We start from the raw sequence: 27,640 nt of genomic DNA, 5'->3' as shown, positions 1-27,640 counted from the left end.
ATATGTGCCACACTTTCACTTCTGCTTTTAGTCACTTTACTACTGCTTCTGCTTTAGGATTTAGTTCGTGTCCAGAGCCTCTGTCAGTAAAAGCATTGCATGTAGTTTGGAATTCAGACTTTGGAGGAAGAGATGACATTATAGTTTATTAAATGGCACAGAATTTTAGTTTTTGTTGTTTATGTTCATAATTGAGGGATGCATATTTATTTGGTGTCAGTTGCAAAAAAGCTCAACAGAATAATTAATGGTAATACAATACAAATAAATGAATGGGGCCCGAAGTCACTGGGATAGGCTCCAGTCACCCGCGACCCCGAAAGGGAACAAGCGGTAGAAAATGGATGGATGGATGGATGGATATATTTCATGAAGTTATGAAAGTTGACACATTAAAAATCCATAAGCTCTTTGACAAACCACACCAGTGAGTGAAAAGTACTACCCTAAAAAAACAAGGAGTTTCCCTTTCAGAATGAGCCCCTCAAAAAAAACAATGGTGGCAATACAATACAAACTTGATTAATAATACTGGGCATGCTATGTTTGCTTGATCAATTGATTCATATTTTTTCCAGTCTTGAAAAACACATACTGCATTTAGTGAAAAACAAATGTATTATTGAATTTATGTATGTATTAAAAGTACAAACAACTCATATGTTTTTGTGTACGCACCATGTAGCATTCTTTATTCTTTATTACTGGATTGAAATAGCATAAAAAAGGTCTTAATTGTTTAGTCTTTCTTCTTTCTTTGCAATACACACCCAAATCCTTTCTTTGTATTCATGCCTGTGAGTCACTATAATAAGTTGTGTACTTCCAGGCTGATCTCCGAGAGTGTATTCCCATGGTGCTCCAAACATCTGGGCTTGTACTTAACTGCTACCATCCGGAAGCCCACTTTGTAAATGAATATTTGCGTTTCATTAGACACAGTGCTCTTCTCACATGTGCTATCAGCCTTAAGTAAAACACTTTGTCCTGGTGCCATTCACGCTTTGACACGTGGTTGTAGCACCAATGGTTACGGACAAATCCAATAAAAGACAACACATATATAACTTATATTCCCCACGGACTTTCAATACCCACATACCAGCCCTACACTTTCCTCTGGGCTGTGTGTGTTCCAATAATGGACTTTCGACTTTGGACTGCTTTCGCATCAACATGTTTTGCAGCAAATGACTAATGCCTGGAGATGACACCTAATCTCTATAGCTTTTATGTCTTTGTACAGCGACTTAGGATAAAAAGTTTGTTCAGAAGATAAATCTAAAGGGCGTTCGCAATCTGCAAAGAAAGCATAACTGTCCAATGCACTGTATATAAATCCAGGCAGAGAAGCTGAAATAGTAGCATTTTGTCCGTCCATTTTCTCCCATCTTGTATCGCTAATTAATTTTGTGGCTTTCAGATGCGGAGGGGCAGTGGAGAGGTCCGTTCTGTTTCATCCAGGCCGCAGACCCTCAGCTGGGGTTGATGAAGGCTTGGAGAGAGGGCGACAGTGACGGAGGCGGAGATGAATGGGCCGAAGAAGTGGAGCTCACCAAACAGGCTGTTGAGGCGGTCAACCGACTACAGCCCAGACCGAGGTTCATGGTGCTGTGCGGAGACCTGGTCCATGCAATGCCAGGTTAGAAATGCAGAAGAAAGCATAGTGTGCATTATATTATATTGTTCTTGGCCTTTAAACACGTTCTCAAGCACTTTGGCATCTCATGTTTTAGAAATTAAGATTATGTATCTATCGCATACATTAAAGGTGGTATGGACGATTTTTTTCAGCAAATTTTTTATCATATTTCCTCGTGGCGTGGATAAATCATTTGTCCTGCCACGTATCAATCATAAAACGCACCTACCGCTCACCTGCAGCCGCATCAGGCTTGTCCCCACGTTTCCGCGTGCCTAAGCGCATGGATCTATTATAATATAGTTCCCTCAGTGTATGGGGCAAAATGAAGGATGAAAATCGTCCATGCCGCCTTTAATGTATATCTATGATTTTCGGTGTTAGCCTTATATTTACTGGCAGCCAAAGGAATTACCAAGAGGAAATAATCAAAAGCTAGTGGTGGTGATTTGCTGATCTGGAACACCTACAATGTAGTCTTTTCTGAGGATCGGAGGGAGATGATTCATCAAACTATTGTGAACGAAGATAAACTCCAGGTATATTTTTGATGCGGAACCAATGTTTAAAACCTCAAAAACAATATACATATAATCAACAAGTTGCCTTAATGGTAAGGTTGGGGAGGGTTTTGAATCACCAGTTTGTAGATTATTGAACATCTTGATATTACATTGTTTTCTTTCTGAATCATTTTAAGCTGTGGCTTCAGTGGGTGCTGATTTATTTTAATTCCACCATGATGCGGTAAGTAAGATTAAGGCAATTACAGATAGTAATCTGGCATGTTGGACAGCCTGTGCCAAAAACGGTTCCACTCATTCTGTCAGTGAAACTACAGCACGCCATTGTTCTAATTTCATTTGAAGGGCGTGTCCTCTTTGTGAACTGTACCAGGTGCTTCTTTTGCCTCTTGTGAATATGGTTAGTTAGTTTTATTTTGATTTGAGACAGAGACTCAAACCAGACTCAAACCTCAAAGGAGACAACTAGTACACTTGGTACTACTATTACAACTAGTGTAGAAAAATAAATATTTATTATTTTATTTTATTTATAGGAACATTGCACATGTATTTGAAATACAAACAAACACCATCAACCAATCACCAGCAGAGGGAGCACCTCATCAGCAATCCAACCACAAATTATTTTGTACTATTCAAGAATTGATTAATTTTAAATATTATCTTGTCCCTTATTAGTCCTTATTGTTCCCTTAATATTAGTCCCTTATTATTATAGATTAGTCCCTTGAGTGCAGCAAGTACATACTTTTTTGAGGAGACTTCGCGCTCCACAGACAGCACGTGCCTGGATTCCCTTCCCTCACAGGCAGCAGTTATTTAGTGCTGTAAGACAGTGAGTACACTCCACTCTGGCAGTATCTTCCAGTTACCATCTTAATGTCACTGAACATAAACTCCCAGATGTTAGTGATGTGATCCTTAGCTCTCTATAGCATCTCTTCCACTCGGACAAAATCAAGCAATGGCGCCCCCATGAGACCTATTTCAGAACATCTGCTGTATCACTCATGCAGATGCTACGTGCTTTTTGGGATCACGTCTAACGGCAAAGTGATTTCACACATTTTAGACTGCTCACCAGTTAAATGGTTTTATGGCGTGTTTATCTTCCGCTGTGGAAATGACAAACAGCCTCATTTGCATTAGGCTTGTTTGTTGCTGGAATTAAAGGCACTCAACACATGCCATTAAGCTGCAAAATAAATAGTCAATATATCAAGTATTTTTTCTAATTGAATGTTGTTTAAAAGGGTTAAGAATTGTTTCATGGTCTATGAGGCACTACAGTCAGGACAGGTGTGATCAGGAGGACCAATAAAACACGCTGGTGACAATATCCCTTAAAAATAAATGAAATAAAGGTTTGTTTATTAATTTAATCCAAAAAATTCTGACACAAATTAAATGTGCTCCAAAGTCAGAATTATTTCCAATTGTAAAGTAAATCGTAAATGTAGATTCCAAACATCTGCTGTTATATTGTTAGTAGAAATTATTTATGCCGTCATCTCTCATGTTCCAGAGATTCATCCATATTCTCGCTCTCTCTTCAGATCTTCATCAACAGTCGCTTATCCGTTTCCATTCCTTTAAAGAGAATAAAACATATTGATTAATATATTCTCAGTTGTCTTCTGAGATTACCCCTAATCTAATTAATACTCTCAGTAAAGGACTTTCAGTTTAAGGATGCTTCAATTACGCAATTTTTCCGATTTTCCTAGGGTTTGGAACTTCGCTCTGCTTTTCAGCCCAGAGCTGGTAAACAATGAGCTTTCCCATGACAGCGGCTGCTATTTATTTATGAAAAAGCCTGGGCCCTGTGGCTATTTTCAGGCATCTTTACTTTCCGTGCGCATGATTTAATCTATTGATCAAAAACAAGCCAGACTTCCCATTTTTGTAAACCGAAGAGCCAGCTGCTTGCTATTTAGGCTAGGCACGGACAGGGCCTTTCCGCAGACTGTGCAACTAGACAGGAAAAAATTGTCTGCGCACTTTGTTGAAAGAATTTATCTTCCCACAACCACCTGGGAGCATCCAAAACCATACACTTTGACTAGTGGTTACAAAATGAGAAAGTGACACTTTCTATTTACAGCTTTCACTTGTAAATAACAGCGCAATGGAGCTGTTTGTTTTCACTCCACCAGTGTCCAATTGATTCAGCCTATCCATGTTATGCCGGGAGTTTGTCATATTAGATGTCTTGGAAGCAGGACAGCAAAACAGACTTCTAATGCCACCGTGGCAGCTGGTTCCCCAATCCACCAGATGCTTCCACTGTCGAGCCAGACAAATAGATTTTCTGGGGGCCTTCACAAATAGCTGGCTGAGTAAACATCCTCGTTTTCCTGCAGTTTTTTTCCCTTCCCACCTTGTTTGGAACGACAAGTGGTATTTGACACATGCCCGGGCTGTGTTCTTTCTGTGAACGTGATTTGAGAACCTGCAATTTCAAGGTGGCCAGTTCTACTCCTTAAGCGCATGTGTTTTTTGTGGCTTGGCAGGCGATATTAGCACGGGGAGGCTGTTTTATTGAAGTCACTGTAATGAAATGAGTGACCACTATGTGTTGTTTTTCCTATGTCCATCTGTCTGATTTGATAAGGGGGAAGAGGAATGAACGGGCATGTCTGACTGTGGCGTTAATATTGAGTAAAAAAGAACCGCGAAGCGCTAACCAAAAACAGACTACTTTTGCATGACAATTAGGAAACCAGCATGAAGTTCCTGGCTGTAGGGAATTGGAAGCTAGAGAATAAGGTGTCGACAAACCTCTTAGGGTATGTTTTTACCTAATCGCAGTATATTATTGACCAGGTTTGTGAAAAATTATACAAGGTTACAGCAGTGTAATTATTTACATTTTAATCAAAGTAGAGCTTGGACTTAAACTCAACCTTCAGGCGAGATGTCACCATAATATATATAATAAAATGTATGATACCTAAACATTTTTACTTAAAGTTCATGTGACAAGTTAGACTACACCTTTCACTCAAATGTATGATTATATTTAAGATTTGACTTCACTTGCATAGTTGTCCCGTGTTTGACATTTTTTGTAAAGTTTATATTATATACTTCCTGGTTGGACATGGGCAGCAAATATGACATACGTAGAGGTAGATCCACAACTGTTACCTAGCAACCATACTGTAAACAAGAGCCAAAACTAAAATCGACAATAAATATGACCCGAGAACAGCTTTATTTTGTTGAATGATTGTTTAACATGGGCACGTTGCACACTGATGACACAGAGGGATTCCATTTAGGAACTCGGCTCTACTTTTTTTTATATTCCTCACAAACTGCAACTCCACAGATGTAAAACTATGATCAATATTTACCACAGATGCTATTCCACCAAACTAAGACATAATTAGAAAAACCTTTGTTACGTTCCACCAATTAGTTGTAACACTATAGCACTAAGTCACAATGATTTTTTTTTTAATAGAAATGATTACATTGAATTGTAAATTGGAGTTGAACAATGGAAGGATATAAACGAAAGTTTTGTTTTAAGCTTTAAGTTTCCCTTTTCTACATTGTTGTGCATTTTGGGCTGTCAGTCGTATCTGTTTTTGCACACTAGAGCTATCCTGTAACACTGAAGCAATTGTATGACTTGAGCCTTACGTAAAATACACAAACACAACTCCTCTACTTGTCTGCACAGTCTGAATCTATTTACTTGCATAATTAAATCACATTGAATGTATAATCATGTGTGGAGGACTGGAGCTTATTATGCACTAGCTCGCAAGATCTCATAAGTAGCACATATGCCATCTGTACAATGTCCTTGGCCTCTTACATTTGACTCAAGGCAAGCTATTCATATTCAGCACAGACTCGGCTTGGCTTAGTCATAGAGCAAGTGTTACTTCGCCTCCCCTCTTCTTGGGTCATAATGGCCACCAGTTTATTTTCACACAGACAGACATGAGCACTTTTGGCCACTGCTCTGGGCGTCCAAGTGTCCTTATCAACTGGATGACCGCGCTATTTAGACCCAAGCATGGCCGATGTCCATTTTTTCCACCCCCCCGTTGTTTCCCTCCGATGGCTCACATTCATAGGCCTCAGCCAGGCGTATTTCAGACTCAGCGGGGCAGGGGCGTAGTGCGAGCATCAAGTTCAAATCTGCAGCCCTCGGGGAACCTTTAAACACCACCCGGTCTGGCCCGGTTACTGTCATCTCCTCTCCAGCAGGTTGCGCGTGCCACCTTCATTACCCGCCACGTCCGTCAACTCGCATGACTACAGGAGATAATATTGCCAGCGCCTCGCCGTCTCTCGCCTGACATTTCAACTTAAACAGTTTATTTACATTACCAAATGAACGGGCGGGGGCCAGGGGAGACGGCTGTCAAGCGCCATTGTCGACACTTCTGCCTGACAGCGACAGGAAACTGGCAACCAAATTTCACTCTCCGTCTTTCCTGTTGTGGCACTGTTTGCGCTTCGTCTCTATGCTCTATCATTTTGTCAGAGGTTGCACTGTAATGCTTCTCGTTTTATTTTGACAGTGCCTATAAAAACAAATGTACTTTTACACATCATGGATGAAGCTCATGATGAATATATTTGCATACATTTGGAGAGCTCATTTCATCTCCAAAAGAAGTCAGGTTTTCTATATTTTCCAAATTCTAATATTGTAATATATACAGAATAGGTTCTATTACTCTGTGTTGCATAGTGGTTACCAACCTTTTTGTCCCCCCAGGCTTTGTCTCACACTCCTGCGTACTTCCTAAATCTGTTTTCTAGATTTAGGGACAATGTATAAATATATTATTTTTATTGTAAAACATACATTTCTTCAGATCCCTGTGAAAATAATGTACGTAGTGCTCCCCGGTGGTCGAATGGTAAAGGCAGTGTATGAGTTCAAATCCTGAGTTTTACAAAAGAAAGCTTAATTCCTGTGGAATTTTCCTCTGTCCCACATGGGAAATGATTGACGGCTCTCTGTAAGTATCTTCAAAGACTACTTTCAAAGCTTATTTTCAAAGAATGCAGGACTTTTTACATTTTCCACTAAAAGAAGACAAAACACACTTTTTATACATATAATAAATTAATTGTGCTACTTCGTTAGTAATTATAAAAAGTGTAAACTAAGCTGTACACCAACATATCTGTTTACTAATTTCGATTTCAATTTATGACATATAAAGGCTCCAGTAGTTTGTACAATACGAGCTGGAGTAGAGTGGAAATATTGGGATTGTACAGCTACATATTAGTAACACTGTTTGAGTATTTCTCTGCTTTTATTTCTAAAAGTTCTGGCCAGAAACACAATTTTGTTTGTGCTTGGAATGGTCAATGTGAATGAAGGTTGCCAGACCAAGGCAGAATGGGCACATATGATCCAAGAGTTCAAAGCATAGCGTGATCTTCAGTCAAGGCAAGCACAGCATGGATTATCAGCTTGATAGAAAACAAGTTTGTTCAATCCAGCATGCAGAGTGGAGAAAACATCAAACTGTCAGAGAATCAAGTTGTTCCCTGGTCTTTTGCTCCTTTTTCAACATTTCAAGAATTTGCTCCGCTGCAGAAAACATTTGACCAAACACAGGTCAAGTCTGCAAAGTGAAAGCTCTGCGCCAGTTCTCAGCTCTGAAAGCTCCTTCATGTTTTATCACAGTCCTTACAAGACCGTGACGTTCAATTTGGTTTTACTAAGCATCTTTTTAAACCACAACTTTGATGTCAGTACAATTTCAGAGAAATGTTAACTTGATGTCAGAAAAGGGACTTACTAACAGTCTGAAAGTCTGTACATTTAGTTGAGTAAATTGTAACATTGGATCCGACTGTTGGATAAACTATGGCAGCCAGGAGGCAAACCACTATCACATTTTCTGGGACTGTCCTGTTGTTTGAAGTTCTGGACAGAGATCATTACAGCCTTACAGACAATTTATGACATCATTCCACTGGATTTCAGGACTCCTGCCATGGACACAACCAGCAGTTAATTCTGGAGCATCCTCCTGGTGGCAGCAAAAAAGGCCCTCACAAAAAACATGGATGACACAAAATGCACAACAATCAAGGACTGGACTGACATTATATTGGACCTTCGAAAAATGGGTAAAAAAAAATCACATTCGGACTCGATTTGAAAATGGACAAATTTGACAGACTGTGTGCAAAGTGGGACAATTGTTTGGGTTTACATGTGTTTTAGTTTCTATTGTTTTGTTGGATGTATTTTTGAATGTATGTTGTGCTCTCTTCTTGTTTTATTTATTGTTTATTTGTGCATTATTTGTGTATTGTGTAAAAATAAACAAATTATTACAAAAAAGCTTCTAAGCATAAATAGAGGTTTTTAGATTCAGTTTTCAAGCTTTCAAAGTTGAGTCTATAACAGACTTTAGGTCTTTATTTGATGCAAACAGGGAGAAACAGAACAGTAGCATGTTGTTTCGTCTTGCAGCTGAGCTCCGTCCTCGCACAGTTTAACTGTGTTTTATAAAGCTGTTGCTTGGGTCTGATAAAATAGCACGACGTCAGCTTTAAAGATTGTTTGTACCAGTTCACAGATAATGAGAAAGTACACAGAAAGTACACAGTAAGAATATCATGTCCCATTTGATAAGTATGACACAGAAATATAATACAAATGCATGACAATAGTTTGGTCAACATTCACAAAGCAAGCTCTATACAGCAGTATTTTGAAGCCATGGGGCGTGATCAGCCATTCTGATGGTAATCAGGTACCTATTCCTATTGTTAGCTGGCTGCAACTGTAGAGGGAGTTGCAGCCAGGAAACAATAGGATTTATCCTAACAGCCCATTACTAGGCTGTTAGGATAAACAAAGAATATTGGTTTCAGGTGAAACTTGCAGTATAAACAAAAACAGGACAGGCTATTATCAGTAGGTCTTGCTCTACAGATTGAGAATGACTCCTGGAGATCTCCAGATCTTCAGTGTGTCTCTGTGGAGAGAGGAGAGCCTTCCAGAAAAAAAATTAAATGGTCACATTTATATAGCACTTTTCTACTGTCAAGGAACTCTAAGCGCTTTACATCTAGGAACAAGTCACCCATTCACACACCAGTGTTTGCAAACACTGGGTGTGAGTCGGGTTAAGTGTCTTGCACAAGGACACAACAGCAGTATTCTCTCGAGGCACCAGCTGTTCGAACCGTCGATCATCGGATCAGAAGATGAGCACTCTACCACTGAGCTACTGCCGCCCAGAAGAACCACCTTCTCTGCAGCACGCCACCAACAAGCACATGACAGCCCGCCTGAAGTTTGCAAAAAGACACCTGAAGGTCTCTCAGACCATGAGAAACAAAAATCTCTGGTCTGGTGAAACAAAAATGTAACTCTTGAATAGGAAACGTCATGTCTGGAGCAAACTAGGCGCCGCTCATCTCCTGACCAGTACCATCCCTACAGTATTGGAGGGTGGTGGCAGCATCATGCTGTGGGGATGTTTTTAAGCTGCACGAACTGGGAAACTAGTCAACGGAAAGATGAATGCATCAGTGTACAGAGACATCCTAGATGAGAACCTGCTCCAGAGCACTCTGGAACTCAGACCGAAGGTTTATTTTTTAACAAGACGACGACCCTAAGCACAGAGCCAGGACCACAAAGGAGTGGCTACAGGACAACTCTGTGAATCCTTGAGTGACCCAGCCAGAGCTTAGACTTGAACCCAACTGAACATCTCAGAAGAGATCTAAAACTGGCTGGGAACCGACGCTCACCATTCAACCTGATGGAGCTTGAGAGGTTCTGCAAAGAAGAATGGTAGAAACTGCCCAAAAATATGTGTTCAAAGCATTATTAAAGCAAAAAAGAAAACTAAAATGTTAAATCAGAGAATCTTCTTCATTTGAATTCATTGCTTTACCACATTCTTAACATATTGAATAATTGCTGTATTTCATTTAAAATTTAAGTTTCTAGTTTCAAAAACAGAAACTGCACAATAATTGGACTTCACCAAGAAATCTTATCCAAAGCAGACAATTTATCACACTGTATCTATCAAACCTTCCTGCTCCTTCATTCATATCCCATCTTTATATACATCTCAATTCTGATCCTCACCCATATCCCAGAAGACACCATTCTCCTCTCAAAGACTTCTTGAGTTTCTTCCAGAGTCCTTCTCACTCTCCGTCTCACTTACTTTCAAAGCTGACAAATGAAGAGGATAAAGAGTGCGATGGGTGGGGAGGATTGGAGCGCACATTAGATTAGAGAAACATACTGGACTTAACGCTCTCCTAATGAGCACTACAAAGGATTCAAGCTGCGTCCCACAGGGTTTTGGCAAGCGATGGTACGCATGGTGCAGCAGGCAGAGATGTTCGAGTATAGGCGAGTTGTGTAGGAACTCGACATAGGTGAAGTAGAGGTTACCATGGGACTTCTCCGTCGCCTTAATAGTAGTGTGGAAACTAGCTAATTACCATCCAAAGCAGATAAAAACACTTTCTCCGGGGATCATAACACCAAGGATGGGAGAGTATGAAAGAGACGACCTGAGGAGAAGAGCTCTTTTAGAACATGGGTAAGCATTTTGGAGCTTTGTTTTTCCACTTTTTAATTTTGTTTGCTCCATGCTGTTGATGTTGGTATGTAATTAGTAGACTTCCTGCCTTATTAATTTGCCTCTCCTTAATTGTGTTCAGTTTTTGCTGTAAGCAGACATGAAAACAGCCAAATAAGTCAGATGCCGTTTTAGGTGTAGTTGGTTGTAGTAATGGGGTATGGAAAGTTATAAACGTAACACTTTACAACTTTAAATAAATATATTTCTCATTTTAGATGATATCATATACAGTAAAGACCTTCATTCGTAAAATAACTAAACCGTTGAGCAACACATAATTTGGTAATTGAAAATGTCAACTGCTACTGTAGCTCAAGCCTCTACTCATCACCCAGTACACTACAGGGTTAATCAATTTAAGTTTCCGGAGGGCCAAATGTCCTGTGGAACGTCACCTTTGGACTGGACCCGCCACCACTTTTGAAACCGTTTGTCGCACCAATATTAGATCTGCTTTATTCAATTGTTGTGTGGAAAATATAATTTGAAAGGCTTTACCAACATTTCCCTGTCTGTACTGAACCTGAATTAAATGAGGACAAGACTTGTACCAACTCGATCTGAACAGGTATTAAATCAAGTCTAAAGCAGGATTAAACTGGGACTAAACCAAGTCCATACCTAGAATGTGATCTCCAAATTCTAGAGAATATATAACGCACAAGTGATTGAGTTTCCTATTGCAGCTTTCAGAAATGTTGATTATAATTTTATCAAATGGAAATGTCAATTGCTTAAGACCTTTTATTGATTAACTTATTCATTAACTTATTAATTTAAGTAGTTCTCAGAATGAATTATGTACAGTAGTCAAGTCAATCAGTTGTACAATTACACCGCCATAAAATCTAACTCCTCTTCCATACATCTAACTCTTCCATACATCTAACTCTTCTATACATCTAACTGTGTGCCTAAAAATTCTGACTGTTCAAAAAGTGCTTTGTTTGTATTTAAAGTAGTGAGATTTGTTTCCTGCACCTTTCCCTCTGCCGCTTCCTCCTCATAAGCCAGAGTCCAGTGCCACATCAGCACAAGCTGTCAGCCACGAATGGAGCAGGAGTTAGTCACCAATTCCTCCGTCTCCTCATATTGAAAACACAGTTGTTTAAGCGCCTAAAACGTATGCGACAGCAGGACCCCGCACACCGAGGGGGTGTGTGCGGTCCCGGCAGCTCGCTCTTTAGAGGAAATTGAGAGAAGTGCTTACCAGGTTGGACAGGCTCAACGAGGACCTGCCTGCCTGGAGAAGTCTGCTGTCAGGGTTTGAGAATCGCGCCGTTGCAATCTCATTAAACCAACAAGGCCTTTCAGTCAGCGCTCAGGAGAGACTGGAAGGCAGTATTGTGTTATTATTTTCATTTCCCCTCCTTCCTCCTGTATGTAGTTTAAGCTACAGAGCGGGGCAAGCAAATATATGCAGAAAATCTCCACCCCAAAAAGCCAGTATTCAATAATGTGCATCCTATTTATTCTCAGTAGGTGTTTGTAAAGTGTTGGTGTATTTTAAGAGGTTATCACAGCCTTCAAGAATCTGTTCAATGATAATGCATATATGTGATGGTTTAGCAGAAGTGGAAGGAAACCATTAGAGATTCAATTTGCTTTCAATAAAAATGCACAAATAATTTCAAAGTGAATTTTTCAGGAAAAAATCAGGAAAGTATGTCCGATATTTTAAATACAGAATACTTTTTTTTTTTTTTTTTTGTAATACATTTGCAAATAATTTAAACAACCTTCTTTCACAATGTAATTATGGGCATTGCTTGTAATTGAGGTGTATAAGGAATTCATTTTGGAATAAGGCTGTAACATAATGAAATGTGGAAAAAGTAAATACTTTTTAGACGCACTGTACTTAACTGTGATGGTGTTAACATTGACTTGATCATTATGGTGTGTTGTTTTAAGGCAGAACATTTAAAATTCTCAAGCAATAAAAAAGAAAAACAAAAGTTTAGGCCTATTAATTTTAAGCAGTAAATATCTATCACGTTCTCACTTGGTGGTGATGTCATTGCCTTTGTCTCTAGACAAGGTCAGCACTTTGCAAAAATCATCTGATAGTTTTGAGCCGTGTCTGTTTTTTAAAGCCAGTTGAATAAGTGGACGGACCTTGGGGCAATTGTAACCACAAAACATGCTTCCATAAATCTTCCAAATTGTTTGAAATTTTTTTTGTTTGATTTTGAAGCAAAAAGGCTACCAAAAGCTTTTGGAATGACAACATTCGCAAGGCCTTTGTTTAAGCAGTGGCAGCTTTTGACTTTTGTTTTGGTCGACAAACTTGTTCACATCCCATCATCATGTTGGTTCTCTGTTCTTTTCATTGACCGTCCACCTCAGATGCCTGAAACATCCAGAATGATATATCTTTATACAGATCGGTATCAGTCTGCTTTCATTCCTGCAAATTCAGATGCTGTGATTGACAGGTGGATTAGCCAATCTGGTCACGCTTGGTCCGTCCGTATCAAACAAACATGGCTGCTTACGAGGAAAAAGGACAGGACAATGAAATACTACTGAGGACTGAAAAACATTGCGGATTTCTTCGGAATCAATAAACTAAGAAAAAAACATTAATTTGAGGCGAGAGAAGTTTTATTTAGTTCTAAATGATAGATGACCTGATCCTTTTGTCTCACATGCGTCATGAAAATAAACACATCTGTTTGCAGTTTGAGCTTGAGAGGACAGAGAGAGTGACCAGACTCACTCCTCATAAAGAATTGAAGAAGTGTGTTTTCTGGCAGCACAGATGGTGCCTTTGACTGAAATTTGTAATTTTATTTTTTAGTAGAAAAAGCTTCAGTTGTAGTCATCTGGACTCAGTTTGAAAAAATAGACGTTTCGACTCTCATCCAAGAGTCATTGTCAAAGGACTCTTGAATGAGGGATTACACCGACAATTTTATTTTTGTTTCTCTTCATTAGAAAAGTTTCCAGTTTTAAAGTTTCTGCACTAATAATCTGCCCTCTTGAACTTAAAGAGCTTAGGAAAGTGGTTCAAAATGCTTAGTTTATATACTTTGTGTGCTCATTTGTGAGATACTGAAACATTAATGCTGTGGTGAAAATGTGCCTTTTTCACAAATCATGGGATTGTTTGAAACCACATTTTACTCCCTTTGCATGGTGTAAAGCACAGCGCCAAAGCCTCTTATGTAACATCTTATCCAAACATTCAAGGAACCGTTTGCTTCAAAAAACTAGGCCAGTAAAATAATTACTCAGATGAATAATAAGAAAAGGGAACGAGAGCGGGAAAAAAAAGCAGAGAAACATCTTGGGAGCCTGAGGTCAGTTTGATTATTTTGTAAATTATAAATAATGTGGGATTTTCGTTTGCGTTCCCTGTTCTTTTCACTCCCTACTGCCGGATGAAACTGGCTTGAAACCTCTCATCAACGTGACATTGTTTACAAGCCGACGCACTGTCAAGCTCTTGTTAAAACAAATGGCCTCGTGCATCTTGGCCCAATGACCGTGACGAGTCGCCGTGCGAAGTCAAGAGAGAGGCCGCGTCTGACCGAAGAGAGAAGCATCCACCAGAACACCGCTCCTCATGTCCGTAACCATGGTGATGTAAAGTCGAGCTGCAAAACACATTGATCATTCTTGGCGCTGTCATCATTATTATCCGAATAATTTCTTCTCCCCTCGGCAACTCTTCCCCTCACACACTGCCTGGCACTAAGGAAGATATTCTTTTGTCATTCAAGTCCAAATGCGCGGCTTTCGTCTGTTTTAATTGAACCATCTTTGAAAACTGTAATTGTAACTGCTAGTTTGATTCTTTTCTTCCCACACAGACACACCATTCAGAGACGAACAGGAGCGAGATCTAAAGGAAGTTTTGAAGGGCACAGACCCGTCCATTCCGCTGGTTTTTGTCAGTGGTAACCATGACCTGGGCAACACCCCAACACCAAAGACAGTGGAGCAGTACTGCAACCAGTGGGGAGACGACTATTTCAGCTTCTGGGTAAGAAACATCCCATGGAAACCGATTCAAATGTATTTGTATTAACTGCTGGTCTTATTATACGTTTTGAATAGTTATGAAATGTAATAGACCAAATTTCACTTTCCTATGTTAAATGGACCCCACTGCATAACTGAGGATTACAAAGAGGTACACAAAAATAAGCCTTGACCAAAAAACACATCTACACTTTACACATGCATTGTTTGAGCTGGTTTATTTCTATCACTGTTAACTCCCTTTTGAATCGTGGGTTGAAATAGGGATGGTTCGATATGGATTTTTAAATTAGATTCAAGTAAATGTTTTGAGCCGATACCAATATCCGATATTTACATTGCTGCTCCTCCCAATAACCGATATTTGCCATTTTCCGGAAGCCAATATTTAAAATCCATAGCAAGGCCCACAATTCTATCATCTTCTTCCATTGACTATCACTGTAGCACGACATAATACCAAAATGTGTTTATCTGGGATATAAAATAATTTGTCTCATGAAGTCAAATGTTAAACTTTGTATAGTATTTGTATTTGAAACCTCCTTATTAGCATTAATCTGCTTTATGAATGTGTATAGAAGGTGGGCAATATGAAAAAAAACAAAAAAAACATTCAGGATTTTTTGAGCTGATATCAAACATCAACAATTCTAACTTGATCACATTTCAAACAGTTAGTATCTTTTTATCTGCCATTGAACTAAAGCTATATGTTCCTTCTGTGATTGGTTTAATCCACATGAACCTGACGGACTAATTCATGGGTTTCAGCTTCCCATGGATACCAGGAGGAGAGTGGAGAAAAGTGCGTTTTTGAGTTAAGAGCTGCATGATACTGAAAATAACTGAATATCGATGTGACGATCAAATCAAAACAGCAAATTGTCGAAGGATTATATAACGATTCGACTTTTTGCAATCTTCCAACCCAATCTGCACACGCGTCATTGTCAATAAAATCATGCAAACGGTTTATTCTCTGTAGTAGTAACGTGTGTGTGTGTGTGTTGTGTGTGTGTGCGTTCGTGCGTGTGCGTGTGTGCGCGGGGTTCCAGGTGGGCGGGGTTCTGTGCCTGGTCTTGAACTCCCAGTTGTTCTTCGACGCCTCCGCCTGCCCGCAGCTGATGGAGGCCCAGGAGACGTGGCTGGAACAGCAGCTGCGCCGAGCTTCCTCTCCCTCGGTATGACAACACCACCGACACAGAGCTATTCTTATAGGTCTCACTGTTGTCTCGGTCCCTCTCCTTAACGGCAGCAATGTGTCGTCAAAACAGGAGCACAAACCCAAACACGTTCTGGTCTTCCAACACATCCCCCTTTACCTCAAGAGCCCCGATGAGGACGACGACTACTTCAACCTGGAGAGGGAAGTTCGGCAGCAGCTGATGGACAAGTTCAAGAGGGCAGGTGAGAGGAAGCCGTGATATTTAAAGGAGACATAGTAGTGGTGTAATTAGAGCTACATTATACATTTTGGTCGTTGTAAAATGCAATGTTGATCTAAAATGGCTTAGTAATAGAAGGTGGCCCATTGACTTTCTGTTCAAAACTGTAGATCTGAGAAGCCCCGCCTCTTCATAGCTGCATTTCACCGTATGCATTTTGATGTTTGTGTTTTTATTTTCAAATAATGACAGGTATATGACTAAGTATCATTTTTCAAACAAACTAAGCATGGAGAAGTGGGCGGGTATAAGGGGAAGGGAAAGACAGACAATTTAAGAGCACTCAAGCCTCAAATGCAGAAAAAAAAGAATTACTCAATTCAATCAAAATATACAAAATATAATAGCTAATTATGAAGAAACATCATTTGCAAGGTTTAAAGTTCCTAATAGTCGATTTTGCATAGTGTGTCCCCTGTGTTTGAAAAAAAACATGCTTAGGTCTTACCACTTTAAATGTTAAAATGGCAAAAAAATAATACAATATTGGTCTACAAAATCAACTTCAATAAAAAAACGTACTCAACGCACAAAGAAAGGACTCCTGGTGAGTTTTGAGGGTAAGTGCAGTCCAATCTACTTCTATGCTTCTACTTGATCTTTTCTGTGAAGAAAAGAAACATGATTATGGTAATTATCTGCTTTTCTGTAAACTCATGAAGTTTATTGGACTGACTTTGCAGTTGTTTGGGTTCATGGACAAGTTTACACAGACATTATTGAAAGAGAGAGGGCCTTATTTTGCCCCCGGTGGTTGAGTTAACGTGGGCGCAGCGGAGCTCATTTCATCACATCTTGCCGTCGGCGCAATTGATGACAATGCAGAGTGTGGAATTCTAAACAAGAGGCATGATTATGCCAAAATATTAGGTGGAGTGAAGCAACTTGAGGGCGTGGTCTGGTGCACTCTGTGAATGGCCAGAATCGTAACAAATAAACTTCAAAACTAGTGCACTTCATAATAAAACAACCTTCATGGGCACTAAACAGCGCAGCACTGTTACGCACTCTTCTCCGGACCCCTCCACCTCCAGCGTTGGACCCCTGTACTGTGGTCAGGGCCAGACTGGACCGTGCAAACTTATGTGCTCAGCTCATGTGCCCCCCATCACATTCACTCAAAATTCTTGTCCCAGTCTGCATAAAACTGGTCCAGCTGTGCCTAACGGTGCGGTGCCACATGTGACTCATGTTGTCCTTGTTGTCACCGGGGCTCAGAGGCCGGGCACCGGGACTAAAGGCCAATTCATTCTTCATAAGAAGCAAGATGTTTTTTCGTTTACCTCGGGGCTGCGAGAACAGCACCGCAGACAAATTCCTCTAGACCCCGCCCCCCGTGATCCCTAACAACTGTTTCCACGTCGTTACTATGGAGATTATCATCACAGACGGGTCAGTTGATATCGTTTAGCCCAGTGTTCCTCAAACTTGTTTTCTGGTGACCCACTTTTTTTAATTGGTCAGATGTGCATGAGGCAGGTAAACCAGGTCATACCCAGAGGGATTGTGGAGAGAGGAGACACTGGGGATGGGGAACGGATGGGTTCTTTGTATGTTAAGCTAAACGATGCTTCATGTTACATATTACATTCACTCCCATATTCACAGAGAAACCAGCCAAACGAAGAACTGAATTTCGACGTACAAAATGCAATGATACAGGCAAGGATGTGAGAGGGGGGGGGGAGAGCGAGCGTGCATAGAGCTGTGGCCGGTCTCATCACTCAAGAAAGACTTTCCGCATTAACAGTTTTGAGAATAATATGGTGTTATATGTTTAGCCAATCAGAGCCTAATGAAGGACAGCCCTGCCAAACAAACTTCTGCTCAGCCGATGTTCAAGAACCAGCTGTGAGAACTGACCAACAAAGTCTGTGTCTCACATCCCGAGGTGCACGAACAAACTTCTCGCTTCTTATGAAGTATAAATTTGGCTTGATGCAGGTCATGGCAGCAGTCTGGGAGTGTGCGCTTCTGGATCACCCGCTCCTGTGGCTCTGCTGCTGCCTGCCCTCTTATGGATCACAAGCCGAGTTTATAAGCAGAGATGTGTGCGTGTTCTTAGTCTGGTTTTAGTCCGAGCAACCTGGGGATGAAGGCGAGCTCTCCGCATTGCGCAGAAACAATTAATTCAATAAAGAAATAATGCGAGGCTGCATTTCAAACTTTAATTAAATTAAATGTTTATTAGGCCCGAGCGCCACAAGCTGGCGAGAGGCCTATTAGTCTCGTGAGGCCGTGCGAAGCACGGCTGCGAAAGTGCGCACGTAGTGCGCACGAAATCGAGCGCAAAGCGCTCGCCCACTTCCAAGCACTCACTAACGCACTCCTCCACTCATGCACGCCCCGTGCATACTAATTAGTTGTAGGAAAATGGAACATTACCGTTGTAAACGGGCGAAGCCCGTGCAAAAGTTCGCACTAAACGAGCACTTTACATTGGGATGATTTAAAGCACTCATTTGCGCTAAGTAGCTCACGAATACGTTCCCCATCTCTTGCATGTTCCGTGCATATAAGCATGTAATGCAAAAATTGAACATTATTACTGTATAGAGGGCCAAAAACACAAAGTGGGCGGAGCCCACTCAAAATTATCGAAAGTACCCGTCAGTGACCAGGGACCCACACCATGAGGTAGGAAAGCGCGAGCGCTTTCCGAAAATGTATAGTTTCCGAAAATGTATAGCTTCTTCTTCTTCTTCTTCTTCTTCTTCTTCTTCTTCTTCTTCTTCTTCTTCTTCTTCTTCTTCTTCTTCTTCTTCTTTTCTTCTTCTTCTTCTTCTTCTTCTTCCTCTTCTTCTTCTTCTTCTTCTTCTTCTTCTTCTTCTTCTTCTTCTTCTTCTTCTTCTTCTTCTTCTTCTTCTTCTTCTTCTTCTTCTTCTTCTTCTTCTTCTTCTTCTTCTTCTTCTTCTTCTTCTTCGTCTTCTCTTCTTCTTCTTCTTCTTCTTCTTCTTCTTCTTCTTCTTCTTCTTCTTCTCTTCTTCTTCTTCTTCTTCTTCTTCTCTTCTTCTTCTTCTTCTTCTCTTCTTCTTCTTCTTCTTCTTCTTCTTCTTCTTCTTCTTCTTCTTCTTCTCTTCTTCTTCTTCTTCTTCTTCTTCTTCTTCTTCTTCTTCTTCTTCTCTTCTTCTTCTTCTTCTTCTTCTTCTTCTTCTTCTTCTTCTTCTTCTTCTTCTTCTCTTCTTCTTCTTCTTCTTCTTCTTCTTCTTCTTCTTCTTCTTCTTCTTCTTCTTCTTCTTCTTCTTCCTTCTTCTTCTTCTTCTTCTTCTTCTTCTTCTTCTTCTTCTTCTTCTTCTTCTTCTTCTTCTTCTTCTCTTCTTCTTCTTCTTCTCTTCTTCTTCTTCTTCTTCTCTTCTTCTTCTTCTTCATCTCTCTTCTTCTTCTTCTTCTTTCTTCTTCTTCTCTTCTTCTTCTTCTTCTTCTTCTTCTTCTTCTTCTTTTCTTCTTCTTCTTCTTCTTTCTTCCTTCTTCTTCTTCTTCTTCTTCTTCTCGGGATCAACCCCCCCTATTTTTCACCCAGTGAACATTGACGAAAAGTCACAAAAATTTACACACCTCTAAAAATCGTGCCTCTCTACATTCTGGCTATCTCCCTTTTCTAAAATTTAAAAAAATTGGCGTGTCAGCGCCCTCAAATGTACCAAAAATGCATTAAGATAGAAAATGACCCAAAAAAAATCTTATCGTAGAATCATGAAATTGGCGCAGAGGTAGATGGTGACAAGAGAAGTAAAAAATATTATTACGGCAACGCCGTCCGCCCAACCAAATGTTGGCCATAATTGGTTCAAAAATGGCTAATTATGACTTGGGAGTTTTTCCAAACGTCTTACTTTTACGAACTCCTCCCAGGGCGTTGGCCCTAAAAAGCTGAAATTTGGTGAAAATGCTACTGAGGAGTGGGACATCAAAAGTTATCCAAATTACATTGATACCTGTCACGGTCTCTGAGCGGCGAAGCCGCAAACTGTAGCTAGAATTCAGAATCTCCAAATTTAACATTTCTGCCGTTTGCGCAGATAAAGTCTGAATTGTGTCAAATTAGAATCAGTTGTTAAACTCTTTGCGCTAAACCTACTTGAAGTGAAATGAATTAATTTGGCACCACAGCGCCCCTACAGATTTTATATGGAGGTTAAATGTTTAGTTTTGCGAAATTTTATGAAATTTGACACACAACTCAATTTTGCCCCATCAAAAAAGTCAATGAGACCCATGTCATAATTGTTATGGCGTTGCCGTAGCGATGACCAAAACCTCCATGTATTCCAATGGGAAATCGCCAGAACATGTTTACACTTTAGACTTTCACAAACTCCTCCCAGGGCGTTAGCCCTATTAACCTGAAATTTGGTGAGACTCATCTTCAGGGGTGGACCATCAAAAGTTATTCACATTTTTATTCAAAGAGTCACGGTGTCTGTGCGGCAAAGCCGCACATTTTGCCAAGAATTCAAAATAGAATTGCTTTTTGATGGTAAAACAAAGGGGAGAAGATGTGACAGCGTCACAGATTCAGCAGTAGGCGTAATAAAAGGACAATTGGGGCGCGTTAGCGCCCCCTCCTCTTGCGGCATGGCGGCGGTGTGGCGAGGGCCGATCATTGCCGCTTGCGGCTATATTTTATTTTATTTTATTTTTGAATTTTTGAATACCGCAGAGGACGGTACATAGCTACAGCCCTGTCTGGCTCCTTTTTCTGAGGATTAATACCCCATTAGCCATAGGCACAATAAGAGCTCTTTGCACATATGTAATTGAATTAACAATCATCTCCTGTAGGGAGAATTATTCCGTAATCAGAATCCATTGTTGTGGGATTAGAAGAGTCTGATAGGAGAGTGCTCGGCTGGCAAGGACAATAAGTCTTAACGAAGCACTCACACACACACCCAAACACATTTGATTGACAGGACCTCTTATATGGACATGCTTTTCATTCATGTATCAAGGTGACTGACGGGAGAGGCTATTAATTTCATTATTCTGTCATTATCGCAGCATGTATTTAACTATGCTGGGCTCCGCTGACCGTCCTCGCTTGTAATTGATTGTTTCTCTGAAAGAACAGCAGTTGAAGATTTAAAGGGCAGAATCACTAGCTTGTTATATTAAAGCGATTACAGCAAGAGCAACGCTGTACAGAACATGACATGAAGAGTGTCCTTTCTTATTCACAACCTTGTTCACACTTGTCCTGCCGCCATTAGCCATTCCGTTACCTTCTCTACGTAGACACAGAATATGTAGATGTGTTGTTAATTTTACATGATGGCTCCCGCTCACAGAGGAGCTGCCTTCACTGTAGCTCGTCATGTTCGTATGCATGGACCGACTGTACAACACAGAGGCTTTCATCCAGAAAGCGGCCTTGATTAGGGCTTATCTGTGATTTATGAAACAACAGGCTTCATGAACTTCTATCAGCCAATGCCAGTTCTCCGCTTCCGCCCTCTAAACCCGTCAGCTCGGACAACTAAGGTTATATTAGTAAAAGTTTGATTTATATGGGTCTGAGGCTGGGCAATTGCAAAACCATTAACAAATACTGATATCTGTGTTGCTTCAGTGAAAGAATTAGCTATAGTTTATTGTTAATTTTACCCAAAAGTAATTGCGTTATTGAGTGATGAAAGTAATTGATTACCATATAAAGTCATTTAACTACAGCAGAACTCAAAACAAACCACCGTTTCACAGCAGACACTGGTCAAGCAGCACATTCACAGTCTCAGTCCTCGGCCCCCTCCTCTTCATCTGCTACATCTTCCCCCTTGGTCACATCCTCCGCCAACTCAACCTGGACTTTCACTGTTACGCTGACGACACCCAGATATACCTCACCACCAAATCCACCCAAAACCCTCCCCTCAGCCACATCGAAACCTGCATCTCTACAATAAAATCATGGCTCACTCTCAACTTCCTCAAACTGAACAGTGACAAAACAGAGCTCCTCCTCATTGGCACCAAATCCACTCTCAATAAAACTGGTCCCTTTTCACTCAGCATCGACACCTCGACCATCACCCCCTCTACCCTGGTACGCAATCTCGGTGTCATCATGGACCCCACCCTCTCCTTCACTCCCCATGTCAGCCACATCGTCAAGACCTCATACTTCGACCTCCGCCGCATCGCCAAAATCCGACACTGCCTCACCCTCCCCGCTGCTGAATCCCTCATCCATGCCTTCATCTCCTCCCGCCTCGACCACTGCAACTCCCTCCTCACTGGCATCTCCTCCCATTCCCTCCACAGACTCCAAATGGTCCAAAACTCCGCTGCCCGCCTCCTCACCCACACCCGGTCCCGTGATCACATCACTCCCGTTCTCCGCTCTCTCCACTGGCTCCCCATCAAGCAGCGCATCAACTTTAAAATACTCCTCCTCACCTTCAAAGCTCTTCACCATCTTGCCCCCCCTACCTGTCTGACCTCCTCATCCTCCACCGCCCCACCCGAGCTCTCCGATCCTCCTCCTCTCTCACCCTGGCTGCACCAACATCCCGACTCAAAAATTTTGGCGACAGAGCATTCTCCCGAACAGCACCCCGACTCTGGAACTCCCTCCCCCAACCTGTCCACCACTCTCCCTCACTCACAACATTCAAATCCCGCCTAAAAACATACCTCTTCACCCAAGCCTATGACCTCCCCTACCCCTAGCCTCCTCTACCCCATTGCCTACTCTTCTACCCCCTGTTACATCCCCATCTTTTTCTCTCTACTTCTTCTGTCTTGTTCATTTTATCTGTATATTAATGTGTATTGTACGTGTTGTCCCCCCCTGTCTGTAAATACCCCCCCCTTTTTTTATTATGTTCAGCGTCTTTGGGTCACTGAAAAGCGCTATATAAATAAAAGTTATTATTATTATTATTATTACAGTACCAAAGGCAGGCTAATATCAGCACATAACACGCATTTGCACACTACATGACAGCGCTTTGGAACTTGTAAAATCTGAGGTGAACAGGGGCCAAATAGATATTAAAATGACTGCAGTTAGACGGCTGTTTCCACACTCGCCTGGCCCACGTCTTTTTCGATCTGTGAACTCCACACACACGTGGCACACTGCTGCTGTCGCCTGTTTTTACTTCTATCACAAAGAATCGCAAAATATCAATGAATATCCTTAAAATCTACTTGTTGTGACACACTTTCTTGTGTGTTTTGGAAAGGCACTGCGGACATGAGTTGTGTCTTGGGTCTTTCATGGTTCGCTCTCCTCTTTGATCAAAGCCTCTTGTTTGGGGTTAGCTCTCGTGTATAGCTAATTAAAGCACCACTCACTGTCTCTAATTCCTCATCTTGCTTCTCTTTACTTCCCAAAACAAAGTTGCAGTTCTTCTGGATGAGACGAGAGAGCAGTGTCTGATCAATCTCCGCTGCTGCGACTCATAGTAAAATAACAAGCCCTGTTACATTGACAGTAACTATAACACTACACTTCTTAAATCTTCTTTGATCCAAGTACAATGAGTCAATATATAGCACAATTAAATATTTGTATTATTTTTCTCAATGAAAAAATCAATAAGTAACACATTTGAATACAGTCCATCCAACTTTGCTTTTGATCTGCTAAAAAGCAAATTCTCTTTGAAGAAACAATGTGAAATGTGTCAAACTTTTTTAGGGAACTGTTTCAAACCTTTTTCTGCCCATTCAAAATAGTGAATTAAATGTAACCTAAAAAGCAAATGCTTTATGAATAGTGTTTTTGTGCCTTCCACTGTGATCTTCCCTCGCTCCCTCCCGCTCCTTCATGTGCTACAGATGTCTGGCTCTGTGTTGTGTATTCTGAGTGTGTCCTGGAGGCACGCTTGTCGTAAAGACACTGACTGTGATCATCTCTGCGCTCACAGCAGTTCATCAGAAAGCACACACTACACATTTGTAGTGAGCTCTGGCATCACTGGGACTACTGGGAGAGAAGCAAGGCCATGAACAGAAGCCAGGAGTAATTAGTTAAATCAGTCAAGAAACCAGAAACGTTCATAAAGAATACACTTCCTTTTCATACTTTTTAAGTAACAACATATCTGCAAATGGACAAAATGTTATAAAAAATACTTAAATCAATCAACTCTAAAATCTACTTAGACATTTATTGATAAATCAATAAACCCCACTTAGCTTTAAAAACATTTTAAACAACGTGCATTCTTATGTAGCCCTGACTCAAAATCTCAGCAATTCACAGAAAGACAGTTATTGCAAGTTTGTGGCACTGTGAGACTTGACTATAGCTCGAGTGGACAAACTATTATTTATCACCAGCTCGTTCTGCATTCACTTCTCCCCGCATTTCAACATCTCTGTATGTTATGCATTGAGGTGGGAGGCACGATGCACATTATATTTTTGAGTACTGCGTTGACAAACAGCTGTTGCTAACATGCGCTAGCTTTGTTTTGCTTATTATTTTTTTATTCATCCCCGTAGGCTTTATTAGACAGGAAAGCAGAGTGTGAAATGGGGATGAGAGAGAAGGGAGGACATGCAGTAAATTATCGGAGTCAGGAATCGACACTGCGGCCGGCTGCACTTGGAGCCTGGCATATGTGCTGTGCCTTAACCACTCGACCACCGGGCAGCACTTGCTAAGCATATTAACTCAATATAAGTTGTCATTTCTCACACAATCAAGTCAGAGTATGGTCAGAAATTATTATTTTGTGTTTATATCAGCTTCTTGCTCTCTTGTCTCTTACTGTGTAGCTCCTTCTTAGCTTAAGCAGACCCTAAGCCCAAAAGGGCCTTTAGGAGTTAGTACCAGATGCAGGCCGCTTCAGACCTCTCAAACAGCCCGGTTCAAGACTGTGGAAACACTATCAGACCACACTCATCCACTCCATAGCGAATCCTTGGAAACAAGGGTTTTTCTCAGTTAATGTTGTTCACATTGTAATTATGTAATCACTTAAGTGGGTTAAAGTGTACTTAAAATGCACCTATTGAGAATATGAAATGTAGGTCTCACTGATGTTAGTTACGTTAGCCCTCTGGACAGGGCTGCATCTGGCAGGAAAGGCCCCAGTGGAGCTTCTTCTCCAGAGGCACAAACACAACAGTGTAAACAAGTGAAGAATTGTGGAAAACCATAATGGGATTACACTTTATTGAAAAAAGAGGCCAAGCCAAGTGCATTTATCTTTGTCTGTGCGATACAGGGATGTGCGTCCTTTCATCCAAGTTAAATGATGTCTCTTCTGGACATGCTTTGACAATTTGCAGTTCCTTCTCCCTCTCTGCATATAGGTTTATTTACGGATCATGCGTCTTCTTCCCCAGTCGCTTCGACCTCGCCGCAGCACCGTGTAAGCCTGTGCCTCCAGATGTGTTCTTGTACCACCACGATCATTACTGTCATTACAGTGTGGGGCAGTGTCATTAACCTCACACATGCACACAAAGTCCTGTCCCTCAGAAGGATCGGCGAGAGCGCGGGGACAGCTGAGCTCTAATTGACATCAAAGAAGCACGGATTTCATTTTTGTCTTTGATTTCCATTTCACTAAGCAATTTCCAAGGATGAAACAGGGCATCATAACCTTCAGCTGATCATCTAAATGCCAAAGAAACAAATAGCTCTTATATGCCTGTAACTGAATTAGATGTACTGTATATGAATTATCAACGCAGCAGACTAAACCCCCAAAAATCTGCGAGTTCAGAGTTCAGGCTCTTAAAGGCTATTTTTTGTATGTACAGATTGCACTGCAAATTAATTTTCCATTTTTCATATCAGCTTCGAAACCATCTCATAATTGACCTTTCTTTATACAACCCACTGCAAATCAAATCAAATCATCATCAAATCAATTTATTTTTGCAAATGGAAGACCGTAACCCTTATAATGTAGTAATTGGCAATCTTTTTCCTTGCTAATGTTATACAATCTCTCGTATCGGGACAAAAAATTGCTTAAAGTACATCAGTAAAGCAAGTAATAAGAGTGAATAATCTTTTCAAAGAGTGTCCCTGCTTTTTAAGTATTATGTAATCTTCCAAAAACTATGACTTTGTAAAATGTCTTTCTTTCTGCCTTGAATGGTGGATGTCACACAACCTTCTTTGGCACCAGCAGAGTCCGTAGACAGAGTCAGTTGTATTTGATGGAATCCCATATGCCGCTTGGGGCTTTGGCGCTGTGAATTTGTAATGTTGTTATTGCCACTATTGGATTTTCTGCAGCTCCTACCCTTTCAGTACACACCACACTCTTGTGACATGTGCTGTAAGTACATATGGTAGCCCCCCTGCAGAAAGAAAAGGACTTTAATTGATTTTTCCTTACGGATGTGTTTTTCATTCCTCTCACTTTCCTTTGGCTCATCTAAAATTCATGCTGGAGTGATTTAACGTGGTTTGCTGTGAGATTTCTTCACGTTTAAGCAAATAAATCACCAGGCAGCACTCATACTTTCTTCATGTGGAACTATAAATGATATCTGAGCTTCACTGGTGGATGTTAAAGGTGCGACGGCAATTAGTCTCGGCATGTTCGTCAGAGTGAGCGCCCCCTATGAGCTGTAGACTGCGATCCTGCTCATATTAGTGACAGGCTGTCTCAGAGCGCTGGGCCCCTCATGAGCAAGCCAAATACTACCCGAAAGACTTTTTAATGTAGATACCAATATTACAGTTTATTTCAGACAAAATGGGTTGATATTAAATTAAATCTTTGCTTTATTTTTGCTGATTCAACAACGTTTGAATCAAAATGACTTATCTTCTTACTCACTTACTAGACGCAGGCTAAATTCATGTTTTTAGCAAACTCTCGGCCTGAGCATCAAACCCACTTGGTCTTCCTTTGCCTGGTGACCCTGAGAATCTTCATTTCAAATTAGGGGTGCAATATTGGCATAAATTAATATCTCAATATTTTTTGGAGTATCCCGATAAAGGTAATGAAAATATAATGCTCCTGAATTAAAGAAAAATAAATTGTACATACACCTGTCAATAAGCCACGGGTGTCCATGAGATATTCACACATACAGCGGATCTAATTAGACTAATTTCTCAGTGAATATGAGTTGGATTGTAATAAAACACACAGCATTTTGAGGCTTAACAAACAGAAAATAAATCACATCTGTCCCTACTGTCCCCTCTGTCCTTGGTTACTCTGTGTGAACTGATTTGCCCGTGTCACATCTGGTTCATCTGCTCCTGAGCTTGTGCTTATCGAGTGAGTGTTAACTTTTTTTCATTTTTTTTTCTAATCAGCTTTTTTTGTCAAACTTTTTCACAATAAACAATACTCTTGTTATTAAGAATTTGCATATCTTCAAAACAACATTCAAATGTCAATATTTTGCCCACCTCTATTTCAAACTATACACTATACATTTTGATTAGCATCTGAATTGAACCTTAAACCACCATATTAAAAAAAA

General features: G+C 40.7%; 1 protein-coding gene across 1 annotated transcript in view; it reads left to right on the top strand.

Annotated features, from left to right (window-relative positions):
- cpped1 (calcineurin-like phosphoesterase domain containing 1) overlaps window positions 1–27,640 on the top strand; it is a 53,186-nt gene that overhangs the window by 8,528 nt on the left and 17,018 nt on the right. Inside the window, exons 2-5 of the mRNA XM_072456362.1 lie at window positions 1,424–1,642; window positions 14,603–14,775; window positions 15,833–15,958; window positions 16,052–16,184. Coding sequence (XP_072312463.1) covers window positions 1,424–1,642; window positions 14,603–14,775; window positions 15,833–15,958; window positions 16,052–16,184 — 651 coding nt within the window. The remainder of the gene's footprint in view (window positions 1–1,423; window positions 1,643–14,602; window positions 14,776–15,832; window positions 15,959–16,051; window positions 16,185–27,640) is intronic.

Source organism: Eucyclogobius newberryi, unplaced genomic scaffold (assembly GCF_026437365.1).
Source record: "Eucyclogobius newberryi isolate DKJ021-1_F unplaced genomic scaffold, fEucNew1.0.hap1 SCAF_20, whole genome shotgun sequence".
NCBI classification, from domain to species: Eukaryota; Metazoa; Chordata; class Actinopteri; order Gobiiformes; family Gobiidae; genus Eucyclogobius; species Eucyclogobius newberryi.
Note: the sequence above shows the minus strand (reverse complement) of the source record. Positions and strands in the feature narration are given on the sequence as shown.